The sequence below is a fragment of the Coccidioides immitis genome (genome assembly GCF_000149335.2).
Source record: "Coccidioides immitis RS genomic scaffold supercont3.2, whole genome shotgun sequence".
In the NCBI taxonomy this organism is placed as follows: domain Eukaryota; kingdom Fungi; phylum Ascomycota; class Eurotiomycetes; order Onygenales; family Onygenaceae; genus Coccidioides; species Coccidioides immitis.
This window is the reverse complement of record NW_004504309.1, coordinates 4,975,606-4,997,340: the sequence shown is the minus strand read 5'-3', so window position 1 is coordinate 4,997,340 and position 21,735 is coordinate 4,975,606. Positions and strand designations below refer to the sequence as shown.

The window sequence follows — 21,735 nt, the reverse complement described above, 5'->3', positions numbered from 1 at the left end:
GCAGAAATCCGCGGTGAAGACGCGACTTGCAGCTCCTGTCCAACTAGTTAACGAGTTAGAAGTGGCCGATGCCGCCCGTGCCAAGAACCGCCAGCAACGGAACATCCAGCGGCAGAGCGAAGGGCCGTCGGTAATAGTCCAACAGCCGCTCGTTGTCCCCTAGCAAGAAAGCGCAGGAGAAGAAAAAGAAGAGGGAATAAGAGAAACATCAAGGCATTTCGCTTTCGGTTCGTCAGGGAAAAAAAAAAGAAAAAAGAAAAAGGAAAAAAATGGCGGACTCGCCGCTGTTCTGGAAAGATCGCCATATCAAATATTTCCTTCGCTGTCTCAAAACCCTGCTGCCCCACCAATATACCCCCAATGACTCCAACCGCATGACCCTGGGCTTCTTTATCGTCGGCGGGCTCGATCTCCTTGGCTTCTTGCACGCAAGTCTGTCTGAATCTGAGCGACGGGCCTATGCCAATTGGGTCTATCACTGCCAGCTCTCCTCGGGGGGGTTTAGAGGCTTCACCGGCACCAAGTTTGGGGATGATGACCAGAGGACGGCTGCAAACGAGGCGTGGGATCCAGCTAATTTGCCGGCTACTTTCTTCGCGCTGGTCACCCTGCTAATCCTTGGTGATGACCTGACGCGCGTAAGGAGAAAAGAGTGCTTGCGTTGGCTACGCACAATGCAGCGCGAGGATGGGAGCTTTGGGGAGGTACTGGGCGCTAACGGGCAGATAGAAGGAGGCAGCGATCTACGATTTTGCTGCTGTGCAGCTGGCATTCGATACATGCTCCGGGGAAAGGACGCTGAGTACCTGAAGGACGTCGACGATATTGATATCCGGAGGCTGGCTACTTATGTCGAGAAATGTCAGGTAAGAAAGAGAAAGCCATCCATCTTTCATTTTCCTACGTACTGTTGATAGGAGGTTGACCGTGTATGCTTTGGGGGAAATAAGTCGTATGACGGTGGATTTGCGCAAGCTCCTTGGTTGGAGGCCCACGGTATGCATCATCATCATCATTACCGATCCTGTACCCCAAATTCCAACGCCCTCCAGCTTATACTTTCTTTTGAAAACTATAGCTGGGCTGACTTACTGCGCCCTTGGTACATTATCATTTCTTGACGGCATCCCGAAAGAAAAGACCGGCGATATCATACCAGATCTGAATATTGCAGCATGCACTCCAGGCTCCGCGGAGTTTGAATCCCTAATAGAGTGGCTTGCTTTTCGACAGACCAACGTAATACAGGAGGATAATGAATCCGACGACGAAGAGGATGGCGATACCGCTGGTAGAGAGGAACTGGACCTACCGGCATCAACCACCCGACGACCCTCGCTCGCGAAAGGCGCTGCATTCTCCATCGAAGAGCAAATATCATCCTTACCCGTACTCCTGGCGGCATCCCACTGGCCCAGTGAACAGCAAAATTGCGCAGGTTTCAACGGAAGAACCAACAAAATCGCCGACACCTGCTATTGTTTTTGGGTGACTGGCTCGTTGGCGGTAGACATCCTTCTCCCTCACAAACCCCCCCCCCCCCCAACACAGAGCTCAAACTGAATTTTATCACAGATTCTTAACCGCCTCAACGTCATCAATGCCGACACAAATCGAAGATATCTGTTGGATAAAACGCAGCATCTGATTGGCGGTTTTGGGAAAGGAGTTGACGAGTTTCCCGGTATGCAGCCCTTCGGCAGCAGTTTCCCGCTGACACCGAGACTGACAGATCATTCCTAGATGTCCTACATTCTTATCTGGGGCTCGCAAGTCTAGGTTTGCTGGGTGAACCAGGCATTGACCCGATCGATCCCGTTCTTTGTGCCAGTCAGCGAACGCGTCAACACCTTGAATCTCTCTCATGGTGGAAAGGGTCAACGTCAGTTTGAGGAAGGGTCAACGATGCGCTGGAGAAAAGAAAAAAAAAATTATTAGGAAGTATTAATTGTCCAATTCCTTGGCCATCCTTGGCTAATGGTGTTTTTCCCTTTCTGCGTCTCCATTCAACCCATTGTCCTGCTCTGGGTTGCGGTTGAAGAGAGGCCGCATGAGAATTTCAGCAAGATTGTCTGATCGGTGAACCTCATCATATCCGAGAGTTAGGACCAGCAGGGATCGTACGTAGCTCGAAAACGCATCATATCATCACCCGATACCGCTGGCACGTTGCTTCAGCTTTGTACATAATATCCTGTGGCCGGCGCCAGCACTTCTCGCGGCTAAAAATAAATACTGTGCGGCTCCAACTGCCCCAAAATTTCCGTCGTGCATGACACGTGAAGCTCCCTGTCCAATCGAACAATTCCATCTACCCAGCTAAAACGAGGTAAACGAAGCGCACCCTTGAAAAAATGCTTAGCCACCAGCTTTGCGGGGACCCTCTGCCGTATTCGAGTTTAATCCAGTGGGTTTGGGACCAGGGGATGCATGCTAACATCGCCAAGAGCATCTCCCGTTAACCTCGAATCCCACCAGCCAACCTATTTCGTTGACAAATTCCGCAAGAACAATGCCTACCGCCTGGCCTCCGGAGTGCAGCCAAGCTCGTCGACCAGCCTCTAGGCTCGCTTGCACCGAAGGTCCTCTTTTCCGTTTGGGCGACGAGTGCCGATCGGCAGCCTTTTCGCGAGGAATCGAGAAAATGCGGCTGCCAAGACCCCGGATCTTTGACGCTTTTGCCAAGGCTGCGCTACTTTTACTCCGTATTCCGTCGTTATTTGGCAAACTCGCTGCATCGCCTGACGGTCGAGTTCCGCTCAGCAGGCCGTTTTGACATCGCGGGCTGCAGACGGCGCGCCCATTGGCACCAATTGAACACTCAACTGAAGGAGAGTGCGTGCACCGTTGAGTGCCAGGTTTCATTTGGCAAACCCAAAATGATCGGTCAAGAGACTGTCGAGATTGTGGAAATTAGGGTGCCAAATTGCAGAGCGCGAGTTGATCCACTATCACATCATGTTCACCACAAAGCGAGCGAGCTAAAATAATGCTTGAACTTACGGAGCCCGCTTGTGCCAATCAAAGCGGCCACTTGAGCCGCATCAGAGGCGAAGGGCAGATGACCCTTTGGCGAACGAGACTGATGTTGAGAGCGGACGGGAGGGAAAGGCCGTTGACTCTTCCTACTTATACGGAGCATCGGCCGCATTCCCTATGGTGTTTCTTTCTTTTTCTTTCCTGTCTTGGATTACCCGCTGAGCTCCAAAACTGCTCCATCCTACCATAACCCCATCATATAATAAGACCGACACAATGCATATCTCTTCTTTAGTACTCTTCTCTGGCGTTGCTGCCGCAGCGACAAATCTCATGGCAGGATCTTATACCCCTGAAGAGGTATTACAGAAGCTGCAAAATAGACAGGTTCGATTTTGCAAGCAGATCAGGCCGCCATACACCTGCGAGAGATCTTGCGGTGAGGGCTACACCGAGTGTGGCGCCTTTCCTCATTGCTATAACCCGGGCCGAGGTGACTCTTGTTGCCGGAACGGAAGTAAGTGAATGCCAGGCAATGCCTTGCCATTGCATGCTAACGGGACCTTCATGAAGAATATTGCCCTTTTGGATATTACTGCACGGATGCTGGCTGTTGTCCATCACACCGGTCTCTAGAAGAATGCGGTGCCACCGAAATTCTCACAGGTAGCCCCCCAACACCTACTACTACTTCCCGCCCTGGCGACGACGACGACGATGACGATGACGATGATGACGATGATGATGACTACTCTACCACGAGCAGCTCTCAATTCACCCTCAACCTTCCCACAGTCACTCCCATTGCCACGGCCACTCCCAGTACCACTCGAGATACCTTCCCATCTGTTCCGACCAACGACGACGACGACGACGACGATGATGATGACGACGATGATGATTTCGAGCTCACCCGACTACCCGACAACCCTCTACCAACGCCAGCAGAAGGGTCACCAAACGGTGCTGGTAAGTTGGAGGGCGGTGCTATGATGGGTGCACTTGGAATGCTAGCGATGCTCTTGTAAATGTTATCCTGGAGTTACACATTTTAATATTGGCTTCTTGATGTATGGTGACATCGATTGGACGGTCCGAGGTTTCATTTCTAAGCGGGATCGGATATAATTGTTGGACTGCTTGCATATCCATGTAATAATGCCGTACATATCGCTTTATTCCCCAAATTCATTTCCAGCTTCGAGCATGAACGAAAGATCCTTTCATAGAGAGACAATTGCATCCATTCAACGTAACATTTTCTGGGTCTGCTTGTCGGGCGGGCGGACGGCATATGTCTCTAACCAGGTTCCGGAAAGTTAAACACTATCCACAAGCCACACAGGCCTTTTGAGAAGAGATACTCCGTACTTGCAGCAAATATACAGCAGCTACCCCCATCTGATGGAGCCAGACTAGGATGCGATTAAACGTCAGGCCAGACAGGGAGATTGATAATTCCTTTGAACTTGACCAGTGGTATAAGAGTCCCACCTGGTCTTGCATACGACCAATAGTCAAGCTAGTTCACCCCAGATAACCTACCCAGTCCTCTGGAACGACTCACGTACGGAGTACTCCGGACGCCTTGCAGCGACAGCTCTAGCGACTATGTGATAGGTAGGATCATGCGGGGTTGGCCAAGCTCGGCCCTCGGGGCTGAGTATAGTCTCCCTGCCTGCGTGAGTCCTGCAAGATGAAATAACGACAGACTTGAACATAGACCAGAGGAAAACTATGATGGCTGAAGACAAGCAGTTGAGAATCCTCTCTCTTGGTATGTCCAAGCGGGCCCAGGCCACGTAACTAATTTCGCTGACTTAGTTTCAGATATGGCAGCGGTGTTCGCGGCGTATCAAGCCTTCTCATCCTCGAAGATATCATGGAATGAATACAAGCGTATAAAAAGATTGCAGAGCAGGCTTTGGCCTTGAAATAAACCTCGTCGGTTCTCGCACCAGACTCAGGTGCTTTTTCTACCAAAACCCCCAGACATGCCATCCAAGAAGCGATTAGACAGTGCTGCACAAAAGTGGAATGCGTAATCCGCTGGCGCCAAAGGGGCACTCAGCTGTTGAGACATGCCTACATTGCGGTATGTATGCTCTTCTAGGGCAGGGCTTTTATAAATACGTATTTTTCTGGTTACAACGACGGTATCATAGCAGAATACTGATTATGCATCATAGGGTAACCTTAGCAATTGCAACAGACAACATCAATGGAAAGCCCACCCTCTTCAAAACTTATGATACATCTACCGTCTTTGCTTCCTGCACAATTTAGCAGGCTGCGCAGGTAACTTCAGCTGCGAACAACCTTTTAAAGTCCTTAAATGTTACACGGCACGAGATAGAATCCGTGAATACTGGTTTCTGCTACAGTAAACCTTGCGAGATCCTTGTGGAGGAAGGTTGGCAATACTTCCCTGAAGGCAGACAGATGAGAGTTCTTAGTGTTGGTATGAGCCTTAGAGATATTGACAACATAGACCTCGCCCGTCCTTCCATCATTGACGCGCCAGAAAAGGCGGCAAAATCCTCCAGGATCCTAGCGGCGAGAAGTTTTCGTGCAAGGCTCGCTCCGACTCACTTATCGGTATTATCAACCTTGCAAATGCAAAAAAAAAGAGGGTCGGGTGGAAATAGCTTTGACGGACCGGGAGTCCAATAGCTCCCGATCGATGAGGATCCCGAAGGGAATTATGACGCTGACTATGATCAGAGCGGTAGTATTGCGAGCCTATTGCAATCGTCCATCTTTGATCAACATGACCAATGTAAAGGAAATTACGTCTCGGCAATGGCCACTTCACAAGTCAAAACAAAGACAGATACGTTGGTTCCGTCATGCAGTAGGCCGAAATTGCCCGGGCTGGTATCAGAAGGCTACAACGCAGAAGCCCCATCCCACATCCACTTTCAATCGCGCGGCTAAAATCAAGGAGTATACTCCCCTCGGTGATGACTGCGGTGGGGAAACCACATACTCTATTGATTTCCTCTCCAGATGACGTGGAATTACCGTATATTAAAGCCTTCCTCGCCGTCCTCGCCGAGGATATCAAGGTGTTTCTGGTGAGCTTCACCACATCTCATTATACCCTAAGAATACTTCAACAGTATGTTGACCTTTGCTTGGTTCACTTCATAGGAAGCTGCAATTCCATTTCACTGGGAAGCGTGCGGTCGTCCTGCACCGGAAGCGGAATTAGGTGTGATATATCAGGTTATTACTAGAGGTTTACTGATATGCTTTCAAAGTGAAATTGTCCACTTATTGCAGCAGGAGGCTGATCAAAAGAAATCTAGACTGGAAGAGGTCGATAGCGGCGCGGCTCACAGCGGGCCAATTAGCGAAGAAGGGACTGATTATAAGCTACGTAAGCGGCAGCCATTCGAGGAGCCCGGGGGTATGCTCCCCAGGTGAGTCGACGGGGAGGAGGTCGAGGTGCCAAACCTGAATTCTAGGTGCTGCCCACTGAAGGTGCCTCTATCCGAGATGATTTTGATGAAGATGTCGACATATTTCCGGCGACACCCGGGGAGCAAGAGCCTTTTCAATTATCATACTACAAAACTTTTATTCGGTAAGCAGACAGCTATCAGTGGCTTCTCTCAGAGGTCAGCCAGCACGGCAGGCTGACCTTTGGCGATCCTAGTGTGATGTTTAGCACTGACGCAAGAATCCACATCCCATTAAGAACGCAAGCTGTGCTTCGAAAATTCGCCGTTGAAGATCATCATTGTCAGTGAGGACAACGTTCAACCTTGGACTGGAACCTTTTTTACCCTATCTGTGGGGCAGGATTTACCCCGTCGCTGTGAGATCCCGTAGACGGCACGGCACCCTTTGTTTGACGGGTTCATGGGACGAGTCTCGGGCTACGAATGTGACAACAGGGGAGCCTATTGTCAACTTGTTGCGACAGCTTTTGGTTCCCCCAGCATGATAGGAATGTTTTTGCGAGCGCTCCGTACTCATTAGTCCGTAATAACCTCGCTATCACTGATGCTGATACCGTTTTCAGACCAGATGCCGGAGCATCTGTCCGCTCGACCCAGCAGTCCTGACCCAAAGGACCTATCGCCTACGCTGAAGGGCACCCTACAACTCAAGAGCATATCGAACTTTCACCAAAAAAAAGTTCAAAAAGATATCGCGAAATGCATCGGCCGGGAATCGAACCCGGGGCCCGTCGATGGCAACGACGGATTTTACCACTAAACCACCAATGCTGACATGCCTTTCGACCTCGATTTTCATCTTCATCTCTGTCACTGTGGCCCCTGCTTTTGTGTCCGACGTTGCTGAGCAAATTTGGTGGATGGCTTTGGTTCTACGACTGCTGCCAATAGAACGAGGGATAGTAACTTGGTCCTCAGCAGTGTAAGATCTCGATATAGGGATGGAAGGTGAAAGTACGCCGACAGCAGAAGTTGTAGAGTCCTGTTGCATGGCACTCCATTGCAGAGAGGAGACTAGCCTGCACTTTCTGGAAACCCATTCCCACGACACTTCTGTTTCCACTCTTAAAATACTTTATGAAGAGCGGCTTTTGAGAGCCAAACCAGGCTTGGAACTAGGAGAGATGAACAAGCAAGCTCCTCTGGACCTCACTGTGTGAGCCCTTCAAAGCTCGTGGGTGCTGGAGAGGCGAGAAACCACTGGGATTCGCGGAACGTCATGTCGGTCCAGTCCAATTCCTCGTGTCGAAGAAATCGTTAAGGGCAAAGGTTCAGACATCGAAGTTCTTGTCCTCATCGAAGCCGGTATATTTCACGAAGCTTGTGGAGAAGGAGGTTGTGGTATTTGGACATCCGCCACTTTTATATGAGAAAAGGAGTAGTGAATGAAAGGGATGATTAAGGGCATCGGGATTAACTGCCGAGAACAGGAAAGCTGGCATCACTTCAACCATTGACTCCGATAGGTCACGGATAACCTAACCAACAGAGGTCGCTGTCCCAGGCCTGGAAGTCCAAGGCAGAGAAGAGATTCTTCATGGAGGCCACAGCCAAGTTAAGAGAAAGGGTAAATGGAAAAAACAAAGTGAACCGGGATTTTTTTAAGAAATGAATAAAAAGAGATAAGGTGGCTTGCGAAAGTTCCTTTTCAGACTTTGGCTTCAGAAGAGTAGGCGGAAGCAGGGAACTCAGATACAAATTTTGCTTTGTGTACCTTGTTACACAATCAAGGCAACCTCCCGTTCAAACGAATAATGGATACTATTCGGTGGCTGTTAATTATAAGCCTCGTCTCATCATCCTCAGGATTCAATCTGCTGTGTCTGGTAATCCAGCTTCCATGGGTATTCACAATATGAAGGCATGATGTGCCCAAGAAGAGTCGGCATTACAAGACAAGCCCCCGAAACATGCAACTCGGGAAACCTCTCCATCAAAAGTCGAGGATCAAGAAAGCCAGCGTCAACTGCATTGAGTGTGTCCATTTGGAGTGTCGTGTGGAAGCATGCACCGATGAGAAGCAGCGGTCTTCAAATGTTAGCCGCTATACTGCGATCCCGCCTTTCTTCAATGGCCAGTCTTGCTAGACCAATCCGCCGGCCAGACAAGTTGCTGAGGACCTGAGATGCCTTTTGCTCTTAAAATGTCAGCCGTTGTGATGTGTTCCTAAGAAGCTTCCTCCTAGATTCTCCTGGATACAAATCTCAACTTCAAAACCTCAGATCTCCACAGAGACATCAACACTATGCTCCAACCCCTCACTGGCGCGGAAGGAAGAAAGCTGCAATACACACAGACACTTCAAATTTCTTGGTTCCTGCGTGTCTGACTTTATATTTCTGACGCATTGGTGCCTTGAATTACACAAATTGTTCATAGTGGAAGCGGCTCAAAGGCGTTAGGTCATTGTGAGAATGGCGCTGTTGACATCCGCCAGTAAAAGAGATGTCCTACCGTGTCCCCAGACTCTGTGAACTTAACCCGCCTCCTAAGTGCTATGGGCTATTGCTTTGGCGTTTTTAATCGGAAAAGGGTTTGAAACTCGGTATTGAGAAGTACCATGGACAGGTAGATGCGCCAGTGATACTCCATTCTTGGAACCTCAGATTTGCTTTGGAGAAGAAACCTCGCGTCTTATTAAGTTACTTCAAGGTATGGAAGATCAAATATCCATCGCAAATGTTAAAGAACAAACAAGAGATCCTATCCGCCCTCCTAATGCACGGATCCAGGCTGTAGAGAGTGGTCATCATTTGCTTTGTGCCTCAACTTCATCCGATAGTGCTTCCTATGCGGATTTTAATCGAGGATAAAAGTAAGAGAGAAGGGGGGAAAATGGGGCTATACTACGGATGTGACCTATTTTTCTTTACAGGCTGAGCCAGAAGCCATCGGGTTTTGCGGAGTGCTATTCGCAACGTCAGGGAATAGGGCGTCGCGGAAATCGACTTGATATCCCCGAATCAACGTGTCACTGATAAGGCAGGGCCAAGATTGGAATCGAGCGTCAACGAGGAGTATCCATCTATCGAATATTGGAGGTCACTATGAGCAACGGAGGGTGAGCACGGGGTGCGCCGAGCCGAGCAAGGACAGGGGAGAAGTCCTTCCGAGCAAATTCATGCATCGAAAACAAGCCATGAATCACAAACCCTGGTCGCGATGGGATGGGCCGCACCGTCGGCCCAAGGGAACCCTGCTATCCGCCCGGTCGATGGCCAATGCGGTGGGGGTGAAATGAGATACGGCCCTTCCGCAGGCGCAAGGCACCCAGGGCACCCAAGTCAGATTCTAAATAGGGCTTTGTGCGGGACCGGTCCGCAGCGATACGAAGAGGCAAACAACAGAGGCCATTTGGAACTCAAAGCATATTTCAAGCCAGTGTGATATTAAGGGCCCATGTACTCCGTACGGAGTATGCACTCCGGAATTCCAATTTGAGCCGTACATCAGAAGATTGGCTTGTGGAACACGGCCATTTTGGGCGATCCTGTATGTTCGCTTCAGCCTCCCTGTGATCTGACAAGGGCGCCTGAGAAGAACCCTCTCGCATCGCTTAAACTTGCGCCGGAGCCAATGCAAGAACTTGAGCTCTTTCTGACTTTTCGCACCTTGGTGTCGCAGCCCAGACTGAGAATTGAACTTGCTCTGACGTGGGTTGGCAGATCGCCGTTTAGACCCCTGCTCGAACCATCAGACTGGGTTTACTAACTAGTTACCTAGTTTGCGGATGCGATCCCGCTAGCAAACGAGTTAACTTTGACGAGTTGACTGAAGCTTGGCGAGCGAGCGAGGGACAGCCGGCAGGGCCAGGTTTAACATGCCAGCCATCCAGATTGCCATCCATCCTCCGTATCCATAGACATTGTGAACTAGGCTGCAGGTCTAGCCAGCCCCGAATGCATGGTTGAATGATCATCAGTGACTCTGCTCCACCAGATCGCTGACACTATTATTCACGTCCAAGGATCAATACGGGCTGGGCGGGTGGTGGCGATCAAAATCGTCTGCTAGAAATGATCCGCGAAGTTTCCAAAGCCGGACGAGATATGCTGAAGGTGGAAAGCTATGATCTCCATACTCCGTACTCGCCAAAGTCAAGAACACGAAGCTCGCTGTGACAAGCGGGGCATCCCACGGCCAGCCAGCCAGCCAGCCTCTGCCGAAGATTTCCAAGGCACGGATAATCTGTCATCACCAGCATTTCATCGACGCCCGCTTTTGAATGTCTCCATCGGCCGGGGATGCGGTTGTTGACGAAAACGGCAGAGGGTTATAATTGTCCTGCTCGTCCACGGAGAAACATGCATATGAAATACATGGGAAATGTCATTTGAAAGCTGATTTCATCGACATTGCAATACGATCACGTTTTTCACAACAGCCCCAATCCCGTGTTTTTACCCCCCCCCACGCCATGACTGTCGCTCCAGAGGCCCCGGCTCTGACCCCTTACGAGTCTCTGACTCGCAGCTTGCAGTTCGCCGACAATAGCCAGCATGTTTGGTGGCAAAAGGTCGGATTGATGATGTCCAAGGTCCTTGGGTCCGCGGATGGTAGCTGGGAAGAACAGCTCGGTTACCTCCAATTCTTCGCGCGGATCGTCCTTCCCCAGCTGGGCCCATATCCACGAAAATTCAACAGCTCTATCACACGGAGTGGTCTCCCTGTCGAGTTCAGTATCAATTACCAGCAAAATGGAAAACCGCCGGTGGTTCGTGTTGGTTTTGAACCTCTCGGCAACTTGTCGGGAACGGCGAAAGATCCTTTCAACAAAGTTCCCGTGACTAAACTCCTTCCCGCGCTCTCGCAGCTGCAGATATCGGGCTTCGACCTCCAGCTTTGGGATCATGTTGTTAAAGAACTCACGATAAGCGAGGATGAGCAAACCTCCATCGAAGGAACAGAGATCGATGGCGGGTATCTCAGGAGCCAAACTGCATTCGGCTTCGATCTGATCGGTGGTGGAGGTGTCTCGGTCAAGGGATATGCGTTTCCGGCGTTAAAATGCAAAGTCACCGGGAAATCCATGGCCGAGATGATGGCCGACTTCGTCAAGAACACGGAGCATCTTGTTGACTGCTCAGCCGCGTTTTCGATGGTACACGCCTACCTGAAGGACAAGGGCTACGACGACAGAGCATTCTTGTCCTGGGACTTTGTGCAGCCATCGAAATCTCGCCTCAAGTTATATACTGCTTCCAACAACGTCACTCGGGACAAACTGGAGGAGGCTTGGACCCTCGGCGGGCGGCTTCAAGGTCCTACGGTGTCCAAAGGTCTCCAGTACTTGAAGCTACTTTTTGATCTCATCAACCTCGAGGAAGGAGAGCGCCCAGTTGAAGTAGCATTTGATGATAGTAAACATTCCTCCAAGGCAACGCCCTTGGTTTGGAACTATGAGATGAGAGCTGGTGACCCAAATCCCTTGACGAAGCTCTATTTCCCTATTCATGGGGAGAACGACATGCAGATCATCACTGGAGTGGCCCAGTTCTTCCGCATGATCGGTTTGACGGACCTGGGCCACTCCTATGTAGACACGGTCAAATCCTACTTGTAAGTGGCCATTGACCTTCGAAACTCAGACATGCTTCTAGGAACCCATGGCTGACACGAAGACTCGCAGTCCGGATATTGATCTAAGTACAACCGAGCGTTTTACTTCCTGGGTTTCTTTCGCATACACGGAAAAAACCGGTGTGTATCTGAGTGTCTACTATCATTCGTCGACGGACAACCCGTGGGAGACAGAAAAGCCAAGCGGAGCCTGAAGGAGCGAGGTAGTCAAGGAACAGAGCTCAGTTTGAAGTCGAATAAGCTAAGTTTTGTAACTAGCTATGTATGTGTTTACATAGTAACTATGTAGCCAATGAACACCCAACTACATGACACTACCCCATGGGGAGCGACCAACTTTGTAAAAACTGAACCTTTTTGCACTCTGCGGTTCGCGAGAGAGAGATTTCTTCAGTAGGGATAACTAACACAGTGCCAGATCCCACGTTTCATCTCCGTACACGACTATTTTTTTTGAACCACAACACGAAGACCCGTGCAGCCATCTGCCACGGGAGAGTGTCCCATCAGATTTACTTGCTATCATATGCTATCCGGTATTCCCCGTCCGCAGGGATATTGGTCGGAACATAATCCTTCCCAGATCTGACTGCCTCAGCCGCTGCCGCGAATTCCCTGTAGGTGTATTCTTGGCAGTCATGGTCAAAGATCCAAGCGGGGTGCGGAGGCCTCGCCAGATTTGGATCTTTTCGGAATAATTCAAAATCACTTCGATTCATGCCAAATTTCAGCACTGCCAGCCCCCCCTGTTGAATCAGTTGAGCGCGCTTGAATCTAGATTCATCGAGTAAGCTCTTCTGTAGACATACGCCGAGCTTTTAGATTACGAGGAGGGCCACTATACCTGATCTTTTCTGTTACGGACAGCGCAAGGGGAATGTCTTGCTTCCCTGCTAACTCTAGGGCGATTGCAAGTACAGCCGCATCTTCAATGGCTTGTGTGCCTCCTTGGCCACTGGTCGGAAGAGCTGCATGGGCTGCATCACCAATAACGATCATCCTTCGGCGAGGAGAGAGCCAAGATTTCAGGGCTGTTGTCACGACGAGTTTTTGAGAGATGAACCTCCCCTCCGAAACATTCCGGACGACTGACTCGAGCTCATCCCGCATGGTCCAATCACTCATGCATTCGAGAATATGATCTATTGCCTCACTGTTATTTTTAGGAGGGACACTCGCAGCCTCGAACAAAGTCAGACTCATTCTAGCGCTGACTGAGGAGGGGTTTTACCTCGTGGCAGGCGTACCAAAAGAGCTCGCCGCCGTCGATCTTAATACCCATGCTGATGTGCATGCGAGGCCCCATCCATCCGTACATGCAATTGCCGTCTTCCATGCCACTGACAATTCGAGTCAGTGAGGGACCCTGGATAGCCGCTTTGCCCTCCAAATATCCTCGAGTGGACACAAAACCTGTCTCCTTGCATTGCATCTCCTGGCCGGTAATTGCGGCTCTGCCTTTGCTGTGAATTCCCTCAGCGCAAATGACACAATCTGCTGCTACCTTTTCCCCATTGACGACAATGCCCGCTTCGTCTTCAGTTTCCCAATACTCTGTGACCGTGGAGCCCATGAACACTTTGATTCCGAGTTTCTGAGCGTAGTCGTACATGGAGAATACGAGCGAGCCACGGTTAAGCGTGTATCCTCTCCCAGCATTGTACCCGTGGAATTTATGTTTCCCGAGATCAAACCCGGTATAATCAAATATATTCATATTGTCCGTTCGGAACTTTAATGGCTTGATCGTTTCATTGAACTCACCGTTATCCCATTTAGATAGGACAGAACACCCGTTCGAGCCAAGACTGATGCCATCCCCTCCTAACGGAGTTAAGCTGCAGTCAGAGCGGCTGCGTAGCTCGTAATTGAGTCAAGAAATCATTGGGGGCCTTACCAACTTTAGTGAGCTCCGGCAGTCTTTCATAGACAACCACATTATGCCCTTTTCTATGACATTCAATTGCAGCACTAGCGCCAGCTATACCGAATCCAACGATGATGACCTTGATTCCGGTTGAGCTGGCTACAGGGTCCTCATGCATAGCCATGGTGGATATGAGAGAAAAGGTGTGCTGGGCGTGTGGGAGAGGGGAGAGCGGGAGAGTACCAAGCTGGTGAGGGTGATAGGACTGCAAAATAATGCGTAGTGAGATTTTTTTTTTTATTGAGCCTAGCAAACAGAGGAATCAAGCGACACTTTATAGTTAGTGATAAGATTTTAATATGCTCCTCATAAATTCATGTCGTCAAGAGCTCATCAAGAGGGATCAACAACAATTGCAGGGTATCGGGCAGATGGTTGTCATTGCGGAAGTGCAAAGAAGGAGTATAGCGTCGGATGCCTGAAGCCTACGATCACATTTTGAGAATGGATATCTTTTGGCAGGAGCCAAGGCGTGAGGGATACACTAGTTAGCCGCCAGCGATGCATTAGCTCCTGGTTTCACTCGCTACCTCTTCACGGTTCAACGAGTTAAGATCTCATATCTTTATTTAGGCTGGAGATTATCTGGTCTTCTCGACCGAAATTCTAGGAAAAGCTTATTCCTCTCGCCCTAGTCTGTCTATCGATTGCCATTTGACAAGATGAATGCTGTAATTTCCCAAAATGGGGGCTCCTCGAAGACTCAAAGGTCCAAGTGGCGGACGTTGAGCGGCGATCGGGTGATCTGCAGCAGCGTAGATCAGCAAATCTCCGGAGTCATTAGCGAAACTTTCCCAACCGGATTATTCAATACCTCAAGCCTCTCAGGCTTGGGTGGCTGGCTGATGTCGAAATTAACCATGCACGGCACAATCTAGACGCCGTGCATCAGGCCGGCAAAGGTGACGACAGTGTAGGTAGCAGCCGGGAAAAGCCCGGAAACCCATGGCACGACGAAAAATAATTGCATTTATCGACAGCAGCTATTTTCCGCAAATTAGTCAACCGCCACCTCAGGAGTTGTGCAATCGTATTGTCCGGTCAAAATTAAGATGCTGGGTTGTCTTCTAGGCCAAAGTTTATGAAAATCAAAAGTGACAAGTAACTAACTAATAGTCACTCGTTAGTGAGCTGTCAATCAGTCAGCTAGGACCAAGATCCCCATGCACTTGGAAATTCAGCGACACGCAAAGAGCCACCTAAACAATACTCTCGGCTAACCTTGCTCCTGAAGCCAGGTATTTTATAGAAATGTACTCCGTACTCTGTAGAAAACCCGCTTCGTTACCCCATCCTTCGACGAATTTTCTCTGGGAGAGAGTTTGGGAAGCGGGATCGAGAGAGAAGCAAAAAAATAAATGAAATTTCAAGATTAGACATGAGATGATACAACCGGAAAAGATGCAAGAGTCCGATATCGAGTCGTGCCTCTTTCCCAGGTTAAGTATCTTAGGGAGTACACAGAGACCCCGGGGAGTGTACAGCTGTCCGTTGTTTGAGTGTCAAGACATAGGCTCGGAAGCCAATATTCTCCCATATTTGACGACTGCCTGGTCAATACTCCTTGCGAAATATGCCGACACTCCTACGGCGCAATTCGGGGTCTTTCCAGAGGGTGTCACGTCCCAACCGCAGCAGATCATTGAAGAATGGAGTGCCTCCTTCGAGCCCACGCGCTGCGTCCGGGAAGCTGTCCTCCTGCAAAAAGTTCGAGGGTGGCTTTTCCATGACTGCGAATACCGAGGTCGATTCAACAGCTGTGTTATTCACGGATGCTCAACGAGCTGGATTGACCAGTGGGCCGAATTGGTAAGTTGATACCAGTTTCTTTGGAGTCTTTTCCGAAGAGAGGGATGCTCACGCCAGCTACCTTTAGTCGGATCATCCTATCGCGCTGATCCTTCTCGTGGAAACGACGGAAACGCCGCGCGTCTCTCTGTACTGCCAATCGTCGCTCTTGGACGAGGGGTTGCTCGGACTTTTAAGATCAGCACTTCAGCATATTCTCCGTTCCCTGTCCGAGAACCCGAAGGGATCGTTACAAAGCCTCGAATTCACATCGGAAAGCCACCGAAGGCAGATCCATGACTGGAACGAATCAGTCCCAAAAGAAGCTGTAGATAAGTGTATACATCACTTGATACAGAGACAATGCTTCGATCAACCGGCTGCGGAGGCCATATGTGCCTGGGACGGGTCCCTGACATACGCTGAGCTGGATGATCTTTCGTCCAGCGTCATGCATGTCCTCCATGGCTACTCCATCGGCCCAGAAACTATCGTGCCGCTTCTTTTCGAAAAATCCAAATGGACTGCAGTCTCGATGTTTGGTGTCCTAAAGGCTGGAGCAGCATTCGTCCTGCTCGACCCTGCGCATCCCGACGAGCGACTCCAAGTCATTTGTCAGGACGTCGGGGCAAATGTCATTCTTACATCCACGTTGTACAAACAGACTTCCTCGGGTCTGGCGGACACCGTGATTGTAGTGCCCTATATCGCCGACATAAGTGGACCGGAAGATACCGCGACCGTTATTAGACGGGAGAAAAAAACCTCGAGCACCTCGAGGAATGCGGCATATGTCTCGTATACTTCGGGATCAACAGGGAAACCCAAAGGAATTGTGATTGAACATGCTTCAATGTGCACGAATGCCCTATCGAGCTCAGAAGCTCAAAACCTCACCGGCTCATCACGGGTGCTGCAGTTTGCATCCTATGCATTCGATGTGAGCATCCATGAGACTCTCGTGCCTCTCATGCTCGGAGGCTGTGTTTGTGTACCATCGGATTCACAACGAGTCAACAACCTCCAAGAGGCGATTATAGAGCTCTGTGTCAACTGGATGGAGCTCACGCCTTCAGTTGCTCGCCTTTTAACTCCAGAAGAGATTCCAGCCGTGAAGACGATGGTGGTTGGAGGTGAGTCCATGCCGCCTACCGAGATTGCTCGGTGGGCTGCTCGCATGAGGCTGGTGATTGCGTATGGCCCAGCAGAATGTACGGTGGTTTCAACGGTCCAAGCTCATGTCGCCGTAGATGGGGATCCGTTGAATATCGGCCGTGGGTATGGAGGGACAACATGGGTCGTGGAGGCAGAAAATCATAACAAGCTGGTGCCCATCGGGGCGGCTGGAGAACTCCTGATCGGAGGACCGATCGTTGGTAGAGAGTATCTGAATCGTCCGCAACAGACCACGGACGCGTTTGTCGCAAGCCCACCATGGATGACCAGTAAAGGCGAGAGCTCGCGAGTCTATAAGACTGGAGACTTGGTGCGGCAACTAGCAGACGGCACACTGGTGTATCTGGGGCGGAAGGACACCCAGGTCAAGCTCCGAGGACAACGAATTGAACTTGGAGAGATCGAACACTTTGCTCGGGACATATTTCCCGGAGCGGCGGTTGCCGTCGAGATGGGGAAACTGTATCATGGACGCCCTGCTTTAGTCCTGTTCGTTGAATGGGAGCCATTCAAGGACGGAACCATACAAGGATCTGATGATGGCTCCTTGCCATTTTGCAAGCCCAACCACTTATTTGAAATCAATATTCCGAAGGTAAAGGCCAGACTAGACGGTGCTTTCCCTCGATATATGGTTCCCGAGTTACTTATTCCTTTGCGAGCAATGCCACTGTCCCAGACGACCAAGGTTGACCGAAAGTCGTTGCGTAGCATGATTTCAAAGCTGACAAAGAACGACTTGCAAGCATATCGGCTCACTTCAAACCACAGCGGTCGATTGGGCATGGAGTTTATTCGACTTATTGCCCACGTGTTAGCTCTATCCCCCGATGAAATCCTGGAGGACGACGATTTCTTTCATTTGGGAGGCGATTCAATCTCTGCTATCAAGTTGGCTAAAGAAACTCAAAAAATTCCTGGGCTCATGTTAACGGTGACTGACATCTTTCAGACACCTGTCATCTCCCAGCTGTGTCAAAAAGCACAAAAAGAACGAATTGCATCCCCTACGGCTAGCATTCCCGTCGGCGTGTTGCGGTTTTCTTTGGTAGACTCGGCAAATGCGGAGTCGCTCAAGCAGCTAGCAGCTGATCAATGTGGGGTCCCTCCCTACCAGCTCGAGGACATCTACCCGTGCTCCCCTCTTCAGGAACGCCTCATGGCCCGGACGGCTCGTCAGCCGGGCGCCTTTCAGGCTCGATTTACCTTCCGCATGCCTACAAATATTGATTGGAATAGGCTGCGATGCGCTTGGGGCGTGGTTGCGGATTCTTTTGCTATCCTACGCACCCGGATCGTCAATGCAGGGCAGCTCCAATCAACCCATAGCATCCTCCAAGCCGTGGTGCGTGGTCAGGATATCGAATGGCTGGAGACAGAACAAACCAACCGCCATGGCGACAGCAGGTGGGAGAGACTTATGTCCTTCGGCACGCCTCTGATCTATTTGGTGGCTTGTCGTGACAGCTCCAACCCAACACTGACGCTAGTGATGCATCATGCATTATTTGACTGGTGGTCATACAACCAAATTCTCGACGCTGTCAAAAATGCATACCTGGGACAATATGTCGACCTGAAATATTTTTCGCCCTTTATCAAGTACATAGCTGACTTGAGCAAGCGTGAGGCCAGAGAGTTCTGGAAACAGGAATTCAGCGGTCTTCAGGAAGCTCCATTCTTAGCCCACCGTTCTGCAAGCACTGCTTCTCAAGCATTCAAGTGGACACAAAGAGATATCCATCTACGTCTGTCCAACCAAAGGGGGGCGACAACATCATCGATGATCCGATTGGCATGGGCCATGGTAGTGTGTCAGCACACAAGCTCTCTTGACGCGGTATTTGGTGTGACCGTGATGGGCCGCAGCATTGACGGAGCCGCCGATACAACCGGTCCGACTATCGCTACGCATCCAGTACGGATACGGCTCCAGGAGAACCTTGAAATCAACGAGGCACTAAAGCGTATGCAGGATCATCGCACTGCATTGATTCCATTCGAGCAAACGGGGATACAGGAGATCCAACAAGCAAGTCCCGAGGCAGCCATGGCTTGCGAATTCCAAAGTCTGCTTGTTGTGCAACCTCAATCCGAAAAGGGTACACAGATGGAGCTCTCTTCGCCTCTACTTTGGGAATTGGAGAATGACACTTCCTGGAAACAGCAGTCCTACGCCAATTTCAGTACACAGATTCTGAACGTAATATGCGAGCCAGAAGCAGATAAACTAACAGTGAATGCATTTTTCGATGATACCGTGCTCTCCGAGAAACAGGTCCAGTCCATGCTGGAGTGCATGGAGCGTTTCCTGGGCACTATCGTCCATAACCCTACAGAAAGAATAGAGAGCATCCTGGGCGAAAAGTGCGAACCCGAAAGAGCGCCCGACGTTTTCCAAGAGCGAAAGTCACTCGCGAAGCTTGAACTGACAGCCCGCACTTACCTTGGAGACCGGTTCCAGGTTGTCGCAGAATGGATTACACCCAAAGGAATGCGCACTTCGAAGCTGGTTTTGTTTGTCGGCGTCCCTGATGTTGATATTGCAACCGTAGATACATTGATTTTAACGAGACTCGAAGCACACATCCATGCTCAATTGTCCCAGCTGATGATTCACCTACGAAACGGCTCCCTAGGAAGCCTAGTGCCTGCCTGCTGTATTCCAATTCGGCTCCAGTCTGTGCCATCGGAATCCATTGTTCTATTAGGGCGTGCTTTTTGGCAAGAAGCTGCGTCCAAGTTGACGTGGAGCGCACTGAGGGCATGGGAGAAAGCTGGCCGAGTCCATGCCCATAAATCCCTTACGTCTACCGAGGCGAAACTGCAGGGCGCCTTAGCATCTGTTTTGCGGTTGGAGCCAGACGACATTGGCATTCACGATGATTTCGTTACCCTTGGGTGTGATTCACTCATCGCGATGCAGTTCGCCGCAATGTGCATTCGGGACAGCATGACCGTGAGTGTCTCAGACATTTTTCACGCCAAGTCAGTGGCCCGCCTGGCCCTGAAAGTCGGTAGTACAATCCCAGCTGTGGCATTGGTACCACATAGTTTCTCGTCAGTGCAGTCGATGTATGGCGATCTCCGCCTATTTGAGCGCGACATGAAAGGATTTGATGAGATATCGAACGTTACACAGGTCATTGATGCTTTCCCATGCACTTCGACCCACTTGGGATTGCTCCCACAGGATTCCTACCTGCAGGCACATACAATCTGGGAACTCACAGGCTTGAGTGATATGATCGACCCATTTCGTCTTGCCGGGGCTTGGGGTCGACTTGTAGACCACCATTCGATACTTAGGACCGTCCTTCTCCAGAGCAAATCGAGTCCGTCTAAGATATTCCAGGTCGTGTTGAGTGACGCTCCCGTCGATGTCGACATCGTGAGGGGCGTGGAAGATGAGAATATCTGGCCCGTTGTCAGGAAGCCATTTTTATCCAGCTGTGGCAGGGATGAGTTGCCACTGAAATTCACCGTGTATCAAACAACCACGGGCCGGGTCTTCTGCAAGCTCGAGGGTAGACATGCCTTCCTGGATGCCACGTCCGTATCGATCATCCTGCAGGAACTTGGGCCTGCGTACAATGGCACGGTGCCGCCTGCTCCAGAAGCCTTGTACCAACTATGGGCCTCCTATTTGCACGAGTGGGGCGGGGACAGCTCTCACTTGAAGTTCTGGAGGCGGTATCTCGCCGGGATCAGGCCCTGCATTTTCAACCCACGTCAGCAGGTAAATGGGATCAACGGCGTGAATGGCAGCTCGCGATCCGGAAGGGAGCTCCGAGTACACACCACGGCCCTTGCGCAAGCTGGCGCGCTGCGCAAATACTGCGATAAGGTTGGGTTCAACATGACCAACGTCATCCAAGTAGCCTGGGCACTCTTGCTCAGGAAGCTTACCGGCTTGGACGATGTCTGTTTTGGGACGCTGGTTTCTGGCCGAGACGCTCCGGTTCCCAACGTCAGCAGCATTATCGGACCCCTCTTCAACCTCCTTGTATGTCGATTTTCAATGGTTGAAAACAAGCCTCTTCGCCGCATCCTCGAGGACAATGAGCTTGCCATTCGAGAGAGGTTGAGGCACCAGCACTGCTCTTTAAAAGAGGTGACGATGGCATGCTCCGATGGACACAGCCCGTTGTTTAACACATGCTTGTCGGTCGAGCAGCCACTATCGAGCAAGGCAGGGATCTGCTTCAGGGAAGTTGAAACACATGAGGAGACAGAGGTAGACTAATAGGCCCCCCCCCCTCTGCCCCCCAACTCCTTTCCCGAGCAATTGGAGCGTGAATGGTGTGTGCTAACACGGTGAGGTTCGCAGTACGACTTGATCGTAACCGCTATAGTGTCTCCAGATACCATCAGCGCCCAGATCACATACTGGGACACTTTTCTCAGTGAAAGAGAGGTTTCCGGGATCGCCCAAGGGTTCCAGCAGTCCATCGAAAGGATCGTCTCCTCTCCGGAGTCGACGTGGTAGATGATAACTGGTGTGAAATGATGATGATGATGACGATGACGATGAGCGAGTCTGGAGAAGGGTGAAGTTGACTCTTAAAGCGGTTGCAGACGAGGGACTGTCCGTTTAAGGCAGGCGAGAGGGGGGCCGGGGAGTCGGATTTCGGATTATCATTCAGCCGTAGCGAACCGGCCACCATCCCTGATACAGTTAGTGCATTTCAAGAGTGGGGACCGAAAACAGGTACAGTACAAACATACAGTACTCCGTACAGAGTCCATCCATTCGTACGGAGTACTTCGAGGTACCTCAAGGTACGTGAAAGGTACTTCAGAGGTACGTCAAACCGT

The 21,735-nt window shown here is 50.5% G+C and overlaps 8 protein-coding genes and 1 non-coding gene across 9 annotated transcripts; 6 read left to right on the top strand and 3 right to left on the bottom strand.

Moving 5' to 3' along the window:
• The first annotated feature begins 166 nt into the window (after positions 1 to 166).
• Positions 167 to 2,070, top strand: CIMG_07305 (geranylgeranyl transferase beta subunit). The gene is made up of 5 exons (XM_001243408.2): positions 167 to 866; positions 951 to 996; positions 1,079 to 1,506; positions 1,576 to 1,684; positions 1,744 to 2,070. Exons 1-5 carry the CDS (start codon positions 270 to 272, stop codon positions 1,890 to 1,892), a joined length of 1,329 nt encoding a protein of 442 aa, XP_001243409.2. The 5' UTR covers positions 167 to 269; the 3' UTR covers positions 1,893 to 2,070.
• Positions 2,071 to 2,148: 78 nt separating this feature from the next.
• CIMG_07304 (uncharacterized protein) lies at positions 2,149 to 2,865 on the bottom strand (the record flags this gene model as incomplete). The annotated part of the gene is made up of 2 exons (XM_001243407.2): positions 2,149 to 2,289; positions 2,521 to 2,865. The coding sequence occupies 2 exons, from the start codon at positions 2,863 to 2,865 to the stop codon at positions 2,149 to 2,151; spliced, it is 486 nt and encodes a 161-aa protein (XP_001243408.2).
• A 340-nt stretch (positions 2,866 to 3,205) lies between these two features.
• On the top strand, positions 3,206 to 4,069 carry CIMG_07303 (prp 4 CRoW domain-containing protein). Its single transcript, XM_001243406.2, has 2 exons — positions 3,206 to 3,496; positions 3,553 to 4,069. The coding sequence occupies exons 1-2, from the start codon at positions 3,256 to 3,258 to the stop codon at positions 4,005 to 4,007; spliced, it is 696 nt and encodes a 231-aa protein (XP_001243407.1). The 5' UTR covers positions 3,206 to 3,255; the 3' UTR covers positions 4,008 to 4,069.
• A 309-nt stretch (positions 4,070 to 4,378) lies between these two features.
• CIMG_07302 (uncharacterized protein) lies at positions 4,379 to 6,408 on the top strand (the record flags this gene model as incomplete). Its single annotated transcript, XM_001243405.2, has 8 exons — positions 4,379 to 4,756; positions 4,810 to 4,878; positions 4,947 to 5,074; positions 5,266 to 5,577; positions 5,653 to 5,758; positions 5,838 to 5,951; positions 5,989 to 6,056; positions 6,133 to 6,408. Exons 1-8 carry the CDS (start codon positions 4,717 to 4,719, stop codon positions 6,406 to 6,408), a joined length of 1,113 nt encoding a protein of 370 aa, XP_001243406.2. The 5' UTR covers positions 4,379 to 4,716.
• A 738-nt stretch (positions 6,409 to 7,146) lies between these two features.
• On the bottom strand, positions 7,147 to 7,217 carry CIMG_15063. The gene has a single exon. It is a non-coding gene; the product is annotated as a tRNA-Gly (tRNA).
• A 218-nt stretch (positions 7,218 to 7,435) lies between these two features.
• Positions 7,436 to 8,313, top strand: CIMG_13132 (uncharacterized protein; the record flags this gene model as incomplete). Its single annotated transcript, XM_004445422.1, has 4 exons — positions 7,436 to 7,602; positions 7,678 to 7,751; positions 7,936 to 8,013; positions 8,099 to 8,313. 4 exons carry the CDS (start codon positions 7,436 to 7,438, stop codon positions 8,311 to 8,313), a joined length of 534 nt encoding a protein of 177 aa, XP_004445479.1.
• A 1,882-nt stretch (positions 8,314 to 10,195) lies between these two features.
• On the top strand, positions 10,196 to 12,290 carry CIMG_11934 (aromatic prenyltransferase, DMATS type). Its single transcript, XM_001243403.2, has 2 exons — positions 10,196 to 12,005; positions 12,076 to 12,290. Exons 1-2 carry the CDS (start codon positions 10,864 to 10,866, stop codon positions 12,218 to 12,220), a joined length of 1,287 nt encoding a protein of 428 aa, XP_001243404.2. The 5' UTR covers positions 10,196 to 10,863; the 3' UTR covers positions 12,221 to 12,290.
• Positions 12,291 to 12,538: 248 nt separating this feature from the next.
• CIMG_07299 (uncharacterized protein) lies at positions 12,539 to 14,077 on the bottom strand (the record flags this gene model as incomplete). The annotated part of the gene is made up of 4 exons (XM_001243402.1): positions 12,539 to 12,800; positions 12,871 to 13,208; positions 13,258 to 13,850; positions 13,924 to 14,077. 4 exons carry the CDS (start codon positions 14,075 to 14,077, stop codon positions 12,539 to 12,541), a joined length of 1,347 nt encoding a protein of 448 aa, XP_001243403.1.
• A 1,277-nt stretch (positions 14,078 to 15,354) lies between these two features.
• Positions 15,355 to 21,163, top strand: CIMG_07298 (amino acid adenylation domain-containing protein; the record flags this gene model as incomplete). The annotated part of the gene is made up of 2 exons (XM_001243401.2): positions 15,355 to 15,762; positions 15,830 to 21,163. The coding sequence occupies 2 exons, from the start codon at positions 15,355 to 15,357 to the stop codon at positions 21,161 to 21,163; spliced, it is 5,742 nt and encodes a 1,913-aa protein (XP_001243402.2).
• Positions 21,164 to 21,735: the final 572 nt, after the last annotated feature.

What these genes read in the sequence shown, in the direction of transcription:
- CIMG_07305 (XM_001243408.2), top strand. Translation starts at nt 270, where the DNA reads ATGGCGGACTCGCCGCTGTTCTGGAAAGATCGCCATATCAAATATTTC. An exon ending in GGGTGACTGGCTCGTTGGCG is followed by an intron (nt 1,507 to 1,575) that starts GTAGACATCCTT and finishes ATTTTATCACAG; the next exon opens with ATTCTTAACCGCCTCAACGT. An exon ending in AGGAGTTGACGAGTTTCCCG is followed by an intron (nt 1,685 to 1,743) that starts GTATGCAGCCCT and finishes GATCATTCCTAG; the next exon opens with ATGTCCTACATTCTTATCTG.
- CIMG_07303 (XM_001243406.2), top strand. Translation starts at nt 3,256, where the DNA reads ATGCATATCTCTTCTTTAGTACTCTTCTCTGGCGTTGCTGCCGCAGCG. An exon ending in CTCTTGTTGCCGGAACGGAA is followed by an intron (nt 3,497 to 3,552) that starts GTAAGTGAATGC and finishes ACCTTCATGAAG; the next exon opens with AATATTGCCCTTTTGGATAT.
- CIMG_11934 (XM_001243403.2), top strand. Translation starts at nt 10,864, where the DNA reads ATGACTGTCGCTCCAGAGGCCCCGGCTCTGACCCCTTACGAGTCTCTG. An exon ending in GACACGGTCAAATCCTACTT is followed by an intron (nt 12,006 to 12,075) that starts GTAAGTGGCCAT and finishes GAAGACTCGCAG; the next exon opens with TCCGGATATTGATCTAAGTA.